At 40.4% G+C, this 13,266-nt stretch overlaps 1 protein-coding gene across 2 annotated transcripts in view; it reads left to right on the top strand.

Moving 5' to 3' along the window:
* Window positions 1–33: 33 nt before the first annotated feature.
* The window catches only part of HSF2BP (heat shock transcription factor 2 binding protein), a gene marked incomplete at both ends in the record, with an annotated part of 36,501 nt that continues 23,268 nt past the window's right edge, over window positions 34–13,266 (top strand). The window contains 4 exons of one of the 2 annotated variants that reach the window (XM_082498781.1): window positions 34–69; window positions 2,452–2,599; window positions 7,353–7,456; window positions 11,600–11,749. In XM_082498781.1, the coding sequence (XP_082354907.1) occupies window positions 34–69; window positions 2,452–2,599; window positions 7,353–7,456; window positions 11,600–11,749 (438 nt within the window). Of the gene's footprint in view, window positions 70–2,448; window positions 2,600–7,352; window positions 7,457–11,599; window positions 11,750–13,266 lie in introns of both variants that reach the window. The other variant, XM_082498780.1, reaches the window with a different exon arrangement.

The following is a 13,266-nucleotide window of genomic DNA, read 5'->3' as shown; positions in this document are numbered from 1 at the left end:
TTGGGGGCGGCGGCGGTGGCAGCTGTTAGCGCCATGTGGCGCCGCGCCGGCTTCGCTGGCGACGCGCAGGTAGTGCGCGCGGCCCCCTCCGGCCTGGGCCTGGGCCTGGGCCTGGGCCTGGGCCCGGGCCCGGGCCCGGCCCGGGCTGAGGACCCGCTCCTGCCCGCCCTGGGGTCTCGGGGGACCCCGCCGCGGGCGTCGGCTCCCAGGACGAGGAGCAGCAGGAGGAGGAGGGGGAAGGCGGGACGGCGTGGCGGTCGGCGCTGCCCGCTGGGCCTTGCGGGGCCCTGAGGTGGCGATGGCGGGGCGGGTTGCACCGGGCAGGGCTAGCGGCGGGGGAAGCTGGCTGTGAGGAGCAGGCGGGAGCTGGGTGGGCTCCTGCCCGCAGCGTTGGCTGGTAACACACCTGCGGGCGAGGGTGAGGGACCCTCTGCCTTGCAAGGGGGTATGGCGGTGAGGGCTGTGTAGGGGGGTGGTAGAGACACCCTGGGCTGGTTGTGGTTCCTCTGCTGGGTGCTCATTGCCAGCTGGGATGTCTGGCTGGTTGAGCCCCCTGCCAGGCATGGAACTGGGATTCACATCATGTAGGTCGTGAGCTGAGGTACGTAACTAAGTAACTGGGCTGTTGTGTGAGAGGTCTGCGAGGACTGAAGTCAAATTTCCTACATCCAGTCACCTGCCATTACTGTAAGGGGTTAGACAGAAGGCTACTGTTATCTGTTGTCTGTATTTGCTTTTAACTTACTAATTTAGTGGGGGGAGATGTTGAGTAGCTGCTTAAGCAGAGAAAATAAAGCTTGTCTGTTGGAACTGCAAAGATCTGAGTCTACAGTGGGGACTGTAAATGAGGATTTTCTCCTTATTGTATATTTCGTATCTCAATCCCAGTACTTCAGTAGTTTTATTTTGTTTGGATTTAGCTTCTGCTAGTGAATACAGCTATTTTTATGTCTGTACCATACAAATATGTACCTGTGCTCCATAATTTGAGCAATACTGAATTGTCTCTGTCCTTCCTGGTTGCTGATATGCAGATGGTATTCTTCTGTAGAGTCCTGTTGCCATATGTTTATTCCATACCTTCTTGAGACCTAAAGGAGTTATATTTTTCTTGAATTGTGTAATGTGGTGGTACTTGGCCATACTAACTTTGCCATGAGCACTTCCTAAGTGCAGCTTAGAGCATAAAATTCTGGTTAAAAGTAGAATCTTCCATACCTTTGCTGTGGCTTTGATGCCTCTGAACCAGGAAAGCTGGAACTGGCCTGTTCTTTCCCTACAAATGTCTGGGTTTGAAAGACAGCTGTGAAAGAAATAAGAGTAGGAAGCAAAACTGAAAGGAAATGTTTAACCTGAGGAATTAGGAAGTGGTTGGAAAGGATAGAAGTGCCAGAGTAGCATTGTCTGTACCAGTGATAATGATTTCCATTTGTCTTGTGCAGCTGAATTCAAGAAGACTGTGGGGATGATGTTTTCTACCTGTAGGAGATAGTTTCTTGTGGTGTTCTGTAGTAACCTATTCCTTCTGAACTAAGATACAGTACATAAAGGATCTCATTTTTTCTGCACCTTTCTCAACATATCTTAGTACTGTTTTGCACTGCATTAAGATTTTGCTTTGGGAAAGCATATTAGATGATTAATGTTTCAGGCAAAGGACGTTGAACCTTTCTTATGTCAGTGTGTACATGGTAGCCTTTTTAAGATGCAGCAGTGTGCATGTGTACATATATCAGAAATTGGAATTTAGGAGTTTTTTGGTACAGAAATTTCTCTATAATTTTAAAATTAATGCACATTTTCTGGCACTGTGGAATTAAAGTTATTTTATAGCATAAGCTTGGCAGAAGAGGAAACTAATAAATTGTTTTTATGTGGGATTGGGTTGCAAATAGTTGCAAATCTTTTTTGCTCCTCACAAAAGATGAATTCTTCTGGAAAAAATACAAATTCCTCAAAAAGAGCTGTTGTAATTTAGCAAGGTGACTGAGGATCTTGCAAATATTTGAGTTAATTAAAAAACTGAGTTATTGTGTCATTTACAACAGTCTCAAAACAATAGCTTAGCGTATGCATATCTGCTCGCATTATTAAAATGTGAATGTTAATTTTTACAGCATTCTGAGGTACATTGCACACATTTTAGGTGAAGAAATGGATGCAGAGCGGTAACATGATTTCCTTTAGGCCAGAGTGGCAAAAAATAGATTACAAAGAGTCCATCTCAGACTTTTGGGTTTAGTTATTACTGGGTAGTTTTCTTTTTAAAAGTTAAGAATTTCTGAAGTGATGTAATATAGAGTAATACTTTTGTCCAAGAGAAGGAATTCAAACCGAAAAGAACTGCAAGGCTGTAACAGTCTGTTTGGTTGCTTGTGGGTTTGTTTTCTTGTTTGTGGGGTTTTTATTTTGTGTTTGTTTTTTTTTAATTTTTATTTTTTATTTCAGAAGGCTGAGACCAAAGAGGAATTTGTTAAAGTTAGAAGGAGGGATTTGGAAAGGCTGACAACTGAGGTTATGCAATTGCGGGATTTCTTACCCAAAATAGTAAATGGGGATATTCTGGGGACATTCCAGAAACTGGATGCTATTGAATCAAGTGAGTAGTACCACGTTACAAACTCTTATACTTTCTGCCAAAACTACTTAGAACAAACTGTCGTGCCCCTATGAATAGTGGGTTTGTGGAGGTATTCCAGATTAAACTATGACGTTCAATGAATGTTTCAGTAAATTAATGTGTTTGTAATGAAGGAAATTACAAACAGCATTAGAAATAATTAGATATGTCAAATGAATCTTTAAAAATATTTTACTGTAGATAAAAACGTACTTAGTTCAGGCAGTAAGGGAAGTTATATCAGGAAAAAAGTGATTCCTCTTTGAGAAAAAGCGAAAACATTCTGTTTTTCAAAATGTCACTTTAAATGCAGAGCAAAAAACCTTATGGTAAATAGCTGTGGATAAAAACTTAAATTTAAAGGAAGAGATAATATCATGGTATTTAGCCCATCTTGTTTTTTAGCTTGTATGCTTTTATTGCCATAAATATTAATAATAAAAAAAAACATGTTGAAGACTCTGTGTTATAAAGGTCTTTTTACTGCTGTCCCCGAAGTCCGGTTTTTCAGTGTTATGATTCTCTGTGTATTATTTTTTTCAACAATTGCACCACTCCCAACGTGCCATCAGGACCAAATCTGAGAGAGCTCCATCCCTATCCTGTAGCTTACATGCAACAGTATAATTCACCTGTTCTTCTAGGAACTGGTTTTGTCTGGAAAGACATGGGACAAGCACTGAGTCAGGTTATAGATATCAAGTGACTAATTGAAAATTAATTTGCAACAGAAAGAGTAAGGTAGAGCCTCAAGGCCTGTCTCCAATACCAAGTAATATATTGGGGCAGAGCTTTGAGCTGCCTCAACGATCTACTCTTTGGAAAGATTTGTCCATGCCATCAAATCCTGACACAGGTGAGAAGAATGTACCACCTCTACTGATGCCAGTCAAAATATCATCCATGTCAGAAGAAGTGATGTAGGATCTGGAAATGTTCTCTTTATGCTATTGCAAGGCATCAAGAGCTGTTTTCAGTTGCATTAAGTGTTCAGGATCCTCAACTAGTCAGATCCTTGTTTTAACTGCTTTCATCAGTGCTCAGTCTCAAGATTTCTCTTACAGATCCTTGTGCCACGCATCAAGGAGACGCTGTCAGGGCCTTCCAACAGCAGGTTTGGGGCATCAATCTGGGGATTTTAAGACTTTCTTCAAATGTTCTGCTGGCTGGCCAGCATTCTCTGGGTCCTTTGGAAGAGTACCTGAAGCTGAGTCAGCCTTCGAACTCTCATATCCCTGCAGTGGAGATCTGTCTTGCCATTAATGAGGTCTTGTGAACATCTATTCAGACTCTTGCCATTGTTTGCCCCTTTAGCTGGACAAGTCAAGCAGTCATTTTTGCTACTCTGACCTGCTCCTACTTCTGCAGCATGCAATAAGACAGACTGAAAGGAGGCTTTGGAGCATATGGTTCACAAAAGGTTGGATGTCACAAGGAGATAAGCAGTCTTCAGTCTCAGAATGGTGAGCTCTCTAGCGCTGTTTACTAAATATAGTCTCTTGGCATATGAAACTTACAGTTACTGTCAGTTACTAGAGATGCGTTTTTACGTTCTTACAGAAGCCTGATGGGTGATTTGTACACCTCTCTAGACTTTCATCAGCTATTGCAGTTTTTCTAAGTATTGCAAACAGGAAGTGGTCAGCAGGTTCTCATGCTCTTCAAGAAGTGCAGATTAGTCAGAGACTTTCAACGCTTCTGGCCCATTCACTTGTGAGAAACCTGGAGATCTTTGCATGTTTCACTTGTATATCTAGGTCAATAGGATACCCATTTGCTATGGGAGCATCCGTGTGCTCCATATGTGAGATCTGAGCTGGCAATAGTCAATGCAACCGCCATCTGCTTTTTTGGGCTGGTGTCAGGGCCTTCACTAAGGCTTTTGCCAAGGTAATGGTTCATTTCAAAAAGAAAGGTCTGTTTTGTTCTTACTGCCCTCGTCAGGAAGAGTGTTTGGCTCCAGGAATCTTAGAAAAATAGCTACAGCAAATTTTCTCTATTATTATGCATATATTTAGTGGAACTCACCGCACTGGGGAAATGATAAAAATTGCTTTTGACACTGATCTAGCATTTGGATCAGTAGAATTTGAATTCCATCACTTGTTGGCATTCATCGTAATTGTACTTACTTCTCCACCTCCCAGAGCTTAGGTTTCCAGTCCAGAAAGTCTCCTGGTGTGACCTACAACATGGATGAGACCTACAACATGGATGAGAATGAGCCCTCTTGAGAAGGCCTGAAATGTGGGCCTCCTCTCTTTTGTTGTGCTCATTGCCTTGTTCTGCTTTTAAGTCTGCTGTCTCTCTCAGGGGCAAATGCTACTTCTTCCTAGAGTCTTGATTCCCCACTGCAGGGATAAAGTTACATATTTCTTGTTTGTGTAAGGATGCTGTTTAATATTTCTTGCTCATCCAAGTAGGTAGCAAAAGCTGCTTCTTCACTTGGTGGAGATAGACAGTCTGAGCCTCAAGATTTTAGTGTCAAGATGGAAGGAACTTTATTACTGGGGGTTGGGACTTGCAGCCAGTGGGAGAACCTGTTGGGCTTCCCTGTGTTCTGCTCAGGACCATGGTGTGCAGGAGTCGGCAGCACAGCTGCAGTCTTTGGTGTCAGCAAAATGGCTGCCGCCGTGTGTCAGGAGGCTGTCAAATGTCAGGACTGGCGCATGCGGCCTTGAATTCACTTTCAGAGCAGAGGTGCGCACATCTGGGAAAGCTGACTGGATGTAATAGGGTGGGTTTCCAGGAATGACACACAGCTAGAAGTAGATCTCTCTTCATCAGCTTCCAGCATTACCCATTTTTTTCCCCTCTAGAATGAACCTAGTTTCCCTTGACCTAAAACATCGTGATACCTTAGACACATCCATCTTCTATCCGGAGGAATTCAAAAGATACAGGTGGCATTGTATTAACGCTCAGTAAATACTGTTCCCCTTCTGGCTCAGTTTTGCTTCCAAGACCTTTGAAGTCTGCTAGTGAAGCATGTGGCATCATTGTGTGTTTGCTGGCTGTGCTGATACTGGATTTGGGGTGGATCCATCCTCTTGAAGGCTGGAAGTGATTCTTCTCATTCAGGAGAGCTTGTTTCCTTCCAGTGAGAGAGATTTTCACTGGGAGTTGCGTTCCACTGGGTGGGCTTACCTCGCAAGTTCTTGGTCTCCCACTGATAAGCAGAGCATGCCCTACTCTGGCACAAGACATCTTTCTGTCAAGTACTTAAGACTAACACCCACATAGTAATAGGTCCCTGGGACTGAATTTTCTTTACTTGACAGAAGGAAAGAAAGTTTCCTACTCCTCATCAGAGTTATTCCTCAAAAGCTCGATGAATCCATTCCCCCGTTAATTCTTTTCCTTTGGATTGTAGGTTGAAAAGAACTGAATGCTTGGAGAGCATGCCCTGGCACATACATGTTTCCTAGGAGTGGACCCTTGCCTGGACTCTTTGGTTTCTGTTAAAAACTCTCAGTATTAATGGCTTAGAAACACACAAGGGCTGAGTGGAAATATGTTTCACCTCTTTAGAAAAGCTGTTTGTGTCTAGATCATCTTCTTTTATACCTACTACTCAAAACAATGTGTGTATATCTGAGGTGATAACGGTTTGTCAATTAGGACCAAAAAAGGAAGGAGTTTATTTCCAAATAATGTAGAATTGCTAAATAAAATGCCAAAGGGTAATAAGGACTGCTTCTTTTAATGATATTATCTTTTTATGATTGAATTTGATATGCTTTTTGGTAAATACATTCAAAAATACTGACCATGTGTAAGGGGAAGTATCTGAAGTGTGTTAAGCTACAGAGCATACTCATGATCAAGGGTATGGCACTCGAAGTGGGGTCTAACTTGTTTTTTAAGCTAATCAGAATTACAGTCTCAATGCTGTTGAGACATTACTTTTTGGAATTACTTAAATGTGTTTCCTTTTTTCCAGTATAAATACTAAGCATCCAGAACGATGTTTTTTAAAGTAAAATACAATACACAACAATTGTTAAAAATATCCTTCAAAGTGATTTTTTTTTTTTTTTTTAAAGCAGGCATAATGATCATGAAATATAGTACTTTTAACTTCATTTCCCTTCACTAAAATAAAGCATCTAAATTGGAATGTATTTCTGATAACATTGGAGATTAATTTTTTTAAAGGAATTGTAAAATTTGCTAGTTGCTGACATAATGTTTAAGTAGTTTAAAATGTCTTCTAATAATTTATAAATATCAATTTAAAATGTTTTGAGTATTTGCATTTCATTCTTACTATTCATATAATTTGTACGTTGTATGTTGAAACACTTTCGACTGATCTTCATATTCTTTTTCTTGGATTTTCACTGTACTCGCTGAATTTCAAAGATACTAGGGATGAAAAACATAATGAAAACAAATGAACAAACACAAGTAGAAAATTGAGTAAATTTTTAAAAATCCCTGAGGAGCTGAAGCTCAGTTCCAGGGTGACATCTTTTCGGCACATGGTATTTAACAGCTAGATGTGATTCTTTTGGTTTTAAATCAGAAACATCATGTTTGTTTAGTTTCTTTTAAGAACTGTGGAAATGTGGCAAATTGCGATATACCAGTTTAGCCACGAGGAGGTGATCTAACACAAGCAAATATTTAAAGCACCTCATTAAGTTGCGCCTCGTGGATTCTTTTTTCTTTAGAGTAAGCCCGTTGGTCGTAAGTTATTACTTTGTTTATCTGATTTATTCTATCGCAGACATGGAGAAAAAGGAGCAGGAAATAGAGCAGCTGAAAATGGACTGTGAACACTTCAGAGCCCGTCTGGAAACAGCCCAGGCAGATTGCATGAGAGAGAAGAAGGTAGACTTGCTGTCAGAATATTGGTATCTGTATGCTTGAGTTTTAATAACAAAAGTCGTAATGATCAATTTTTCATGTTCATGTCACAAAATACATCCTCAGCCTAAAAAACAATCTAGGATTTCTATTCATATAGTCAGGTGATGGGTAAACTACTTACCTATAAGTTCATGACTGATGTGTTTTTCCCCTGGATATTTCTAGAGCAAAAAGGTCAATATTATAACTAGACAAAATATAAGATGCAGTACCAAAAAGTATTCTGTGTGTACAAATAGAGGTAGCAACTGACAGTCGACCTCCCACTTCAGTACATAAGTTTTGCATAACCGCATGATTCTCTCAAGTTCCATACTGGGTGAGGAGCAGTTGTGGGGGGTTGTGTTACGGGCTCCTTGGCAGGGTTCATTGTGGTGTATGTAAAGTTAAAAATCAAACATTAGCGTTTTGTTTATATTAACGTGTTGAAGTAAAACATTGGGTATTTGGGAAGATTGTGGTGTAGCTGGCATCAAAAGATCCTTCGCAGAATCAGTTCTGAGTTTAATGTAGCTATAACATATTTTTAAAGAGGAAAACAGAAGATAATGTAAGCAATGCAATGTACAAAATGAAACTGGCCTCTCTTTTGTCTTGCTGTAAGCTGTGTACCTCTGTTTAGTTTTAATAGTCTTTCTCAATGCACCTATTGATCCAATCGCCAGGTACAGCTGTGAGTCAAAGAACAATTACAGGGCTCCTTTTGCTCTGTCAATAATGTATTTAGTGATTATGAGAGGGGAGATTCTGAACAACGAAGGAATAGAAAAGACCATGACTTCTCAGACTGTGGGTCTTCTGTGAAGCCATCGGGGTTCAAATAGGATCATACAGACTAGCGGCTTAATTTCTCAGAGGTGTGAGAATTGGTTGTGATTATTTGCTGCAAAAGTGAATTTCCTTGGAGCTGATAGCTATCTTCAGTAGTCAGCAGAAGCTCAGTTTGTTGGAGTTCTGGAGTTAGCATCTGCCAGCCTTGGGATTGCACAAGGGCAGATGAATCTACAGAAACTATTTCATTTTTGAAAACGAATAAATGAAGAGTTCAGACATGCAGTTTTAGGGCATATCTGCTTGGACAAGTCATTCTGGAATGGGGTTTGATATGAATGTTAAAGTATGATGGACTAGTTGTCTATCTGGATACTCCGTACTTCAAAATAACTATCTTCTGGGATAGCTATTGCAGTTTGGCAATAGGTACTCATTTATTTTTGTGGTGCACCCAGGTCTTTAGTTGTATAAGCATCCAGGACGAAGTCTCTGTAAGATTTAATGGTGCTGCTTTACATATTAATGAAGTGGGTCCCACTCTTTGTTCTTGTTAATATTACAAAATAAATGGCAAGTGGTTTAGGTTTGTGATTTCTTTTGGATGAAAGTTTTACTTAAAGCATGGATAGCTTACTAAGAGTAGTTGTTGTCTTGGCGTTCCTGCTCAAAGCTCTTATCTTCGTATCTTTGCTGTTGTGCAGTATGCACTGGTTTTCTAAATGGCTTCTGTTGCATGCCACAGAGGTGTATTTGTCTGTGGATTGTGCTTAGGTACACTGTGAAATCCTTAACTCTTTGGGATAAAAGAAGATGGTGTATGCATATGTATGATTTTTGTTCCTAATAATCACTTTCTGTGATGTTTTCCATTTGGTTGCTATCCTGCCATAGGCATCCTTGCGTATAGTCTCTAAATTATTTTCTACATATTTATATTCTGAAGGAAGAGGAAATAATTCACTGAAATAAACATAAAATAAATGCATTTTCAAGTTGACCAGTGCCATTTTCTTAGGGTATCATAAATCAACATTTTGCATTCCAAAATTGCTGTACAGTGCTGTATCACTGATTAGGGAATTGCTGTCCTTTCTGGACGTGAGCAAGACTTGAAGTGCACATGTTATTCTTGGCTAATGTCTTCTTTGTCTGTCTTTTCATACTTGTGTCCTTAAGCACTGCTATATTTTTGTGCCTTGACCCTTTCCTGAAGATGGTAGTGTTGCATAGCACAGTGATTGCTTCATGATGTGAACTCTCAGGAGTGCTGCTTCCAGCTAGGTTATTTGCTTTTGCAGGCTCCGTTTATTTTCCTGGCTCTTTAATGTACTATTTTGTTTTCCTTGCTTCGTACCTTTGTTCTGATGTTGCTTTTGATCTATTTAAAAATTCTGGGATTTCTTGTGCTGGCTTTGCATTCTTGTTGGGGAATCTAGCTTTGGTATTACAGAGTTTTATGTCTTACTATTCAATATTAGCATCCAAATGCAAAAAAAAAAAAAAAGTATTAAAAGATACATTTTCCTAAGACAGGGACAATATAGGGATTCGACAGGAAGATGGCTGATGCACATGGTGGCAGAAAAGCTGATAGGTCTGGGAGTGAGTTATGTAAAAAATAAAATTTGGCTAACGTGCTGAAAAATGATCAAAGCATTAAGAAATAAGAGACTTTTCCTGGGACTTCTGTGCCTAGGGAATCAGCAGCAAGTGTCAGTGTTTTGCATATATTAAACTGTAAGGTGAAAGAGACTCCAGAGAGTAAATATGCATGGAAATCTGCTTGATAAATTTAATCTGAACTTTACAAATCCTAGCCTGCGTGTTCCATCAGCAGCATGATAAAGCAATGCAAATCAGGGTGTCAGGTGTGATACAGGAGGCTAGGCTGGTAATTGATGACAGAGTACAGGCAGCTTTGTACTGGCTGATACCATGTTACGTATGTTTTCAGATGAGTTTGTTTCTATTCTTTCCAAACCCTCAACACAAAGCATTGAGGTGAACCCCTAAAATGACAAGATACTTATTTTAAAATTTTTGTGGGAATACACGCTTGAAAGTTCTTTGCTGTTTACTTGCTTTCAAAATTGTCATAGAAGATTCCTTCTCGTTTCCCCAGATTCATCCTGATGGCTAAAAACAGGGGGGAGGCTGGGCTGAGGAGGGTGCTTTCTGTGATGAAGTCTGAAAATCCCATGCCCACAAAATGGACAGAGCAAGATACTTCTGTTTGGCGTTGTGTGATCTGTGATTCTCTCTCTCTTAATACTTGAGTTAGCATCATTTTTCTTGATTGGCCTTTATCTTTCCCTGTGGCACTGTCTAATACCACCCCACAATTAGCAGGGAGCCGCCACCCACCCTGAGAGACCACAGAATGCAGAAGCCCTGCCATCATCTCACAGTTCGCACTAGCTCTAAGTTGACAAGTGCGGCAGCTTTGCTATCCCTGTGGCAATTGGTAGGAAGCAGTGAGACCCAGAATCATACCTGATCTCATGGTATTCTTCTGGCCAGCTTCCCATGTGATTGGAAAAAAATACTGTCAAATTGAAACTGGGTCCTTATTGTGTTGGATTGCTCTGTTCTCTCTTTATGTTTTGTGGCAAGGACCACTGAGCAGCTCACTTAGGTGATGGATGCACCATGGTGCCTGGGCTTTCTTGGTATGAAAGACCCTCCAAACTTCAAACCTTAGGTGTGTTTTTCCAGGGACTCTGTCTTACTTTGCCACTGCTGATCAGGAATATACCAACAGAAGAAATTTGGAAGAGACAACAGTATTTATCCTAGGTACGCAGCAACTCTACTGTGTTGGCTAAGGCAGAAGTCTGTTTTGGGAAAAAAAAACAAAAAACAAACAAACAAACAAAAAACAACCAAAAAAACAAACCAACAAAAAAAAAACCCAAAACAACCCTCCCTTCCTAAAAGATGTTTCCAGTATCTTTTGTAAGGTGTCTGGAAAGGCTGACCTCTGATACTGAAATCCCTTCTCTCTTGAAGAGATGTGTAGCTGTTTGCTTAGGAGGGGTAGAGTCTCCTGTCAGGCTTCTGTAGGTGCCACTCAGTCTCGGTGGGTCACTTGGCCTGACCTTGTGGACAGGCTTCTGGTTACTGTCAGCCTCCACGATGTACTTGCTACTTAGATATAGCTCAGGAGGGAAGGTATGTATCTGCAACTGCTGTGAGTTTGCCACCCCATCCCCCACCCTCTTCTCCCCATTTCATGTATGTCTGTGTTGCTGTTTCTTGTTCTGTCCCTTAGCCTAGAAATGTGTTTTGGCTGACATGAAGTGCAACCAAAATTTCCTTATGTTATTTCAGGAGAAACTAGACCTCCGCCAGCAGCTGAACGAGGCCAAGCAGCAGCTCCTGCAGCAAGCAGAATATTGCACAGAAATGGGTGCAGCGGTGTGCACATTGTTGTGGGGTGTATCTAGCAATGAGGAAGCTGTTAAAACCATTCTAGGAGGAGTAAGTATGGCAGGTGAATACTTATCAGTGGTAATGCTGTTAGGCCTTTCAAATAAGGACCTTGCTCTGTAACACACTTTAAGGATTTATTTCAGAAACTGTTTGGACTGTGAAATTGTTTTCTGAATTGCATATTCTTTGGGAACCATCCATTCTTATTTAAGAAGTGTTGGAACTAAAGTGTTATGAAGCACTTTGGGAATAAATGCAGTAATTAATTCTACAGGCAGTTCCCATGCCTGTAGAGAGCTTGGAGGAGCTATTTCCATGGAAGGAAGACAGATCCATCAATTCTCAACTTCTTTAAATCTTTGTGCTGCCTTAATACTTGCATGAGTCTTGGAAATTGGAAATTTAGAGATCCTAGCTGCTTTGGGTCTGAATCTTACTAAAACTTCAATGTTAAATGTGGACAAGTAGCTTATTTGAAAAAAAAAAAAAAGAAAAAAAAACCAAAACAAAAACAACCCCAAACCAACAGTTAAAGACAACAGTAGTATTACAGCTAACACAGTTTCATTGCCAAGTGTAGCTGATGGAATTAGGGATCAGAGGAACAGGCCTATAAAAAAATATGATTTTTCAGTCTTGTCACAGCCAATGTGAGAAGAAATTGTTGTATTTAATCTGAGTGAATTGATGCCACAGTTTCTTCTGGCTTGATTTTTCAGCAGCGTGATGAACAGCTGAGTGAATAGCATTAGTTCATTATAGTAACTGGTAAACTGGTGTGTTTGTAAGAGGCTTTTCAGGTTGGGTGCACCAAAATATGATTATAACTTTATATTGGCTATTAGAAAGCTGTACAGTGATAACTGTTGGTGATAATTTCTGATGATTCAAGACCCAAGCAGCAGCAGTTACTAAGGAAAAAAAAAAAATATGCAAAACCACTGTATAAAGCAGTTAAAAAAAAAAAAAATGGCAGGTGGGTACTAAAGAGCCCCCACATAGCAACAAAACCAGTATAAAATTACATTACCTATTTTCAGAACAGTTTATAACTGAGTCAGCAGTATTTAGTGACTAGCCACTGTTATTTGACTTGTGAAATAGTAATGAAATGGTATGTTTCCCACAAAGAAAACACTAGCAGTGATGAAAATTACCATATTTCTACAAGATGAGAGTAAAATTAGTAGAAGCCTTGTTGAAAGCAGTCTTAAGTATCAAAATTAAGTAGAATTAGGTAAATCCAAAACTGTTGCCCAACTGTGAAGATGCAATACTCTAGTTTCTAGGTTTGTTTGAAATGCAAAATAGAATCATAGAATGGCTAGAGTTGGAAGATGCCTTAAAGATCATCTAGTTCCAACCTTCCAACCCTCCTGTCATGGGCAGGGACACCTTCCACTAGAACAGGTTGCTCAAAGCCCCATCCAACCTGGCTTTGAACACCTCCAGGGATGGAGCATCCACAACTTCGCTGAGCAACCTGTTGCAGTGTCTCACCACTCTGAGTAAAGGATTTCTTCCTAATATTGAATCTAAATCTACCCTCTTTCAGTTTAAAACCG

This window comes from Vanellus vanellus, assembly GCF_965231255.1.
Source record: "Vanellus vanellus genome assembly, chromosome: 1".
Classification (NCBI taxonomy): Eukaryota; Metazoa; Chordata; class Aves; order Charadriiformes; family Charadriidae; genus Vanellus; species Vanellus vanellus.
This window is presented reverse-complemented; position numbering and strand designations above follow the sequence as displayed.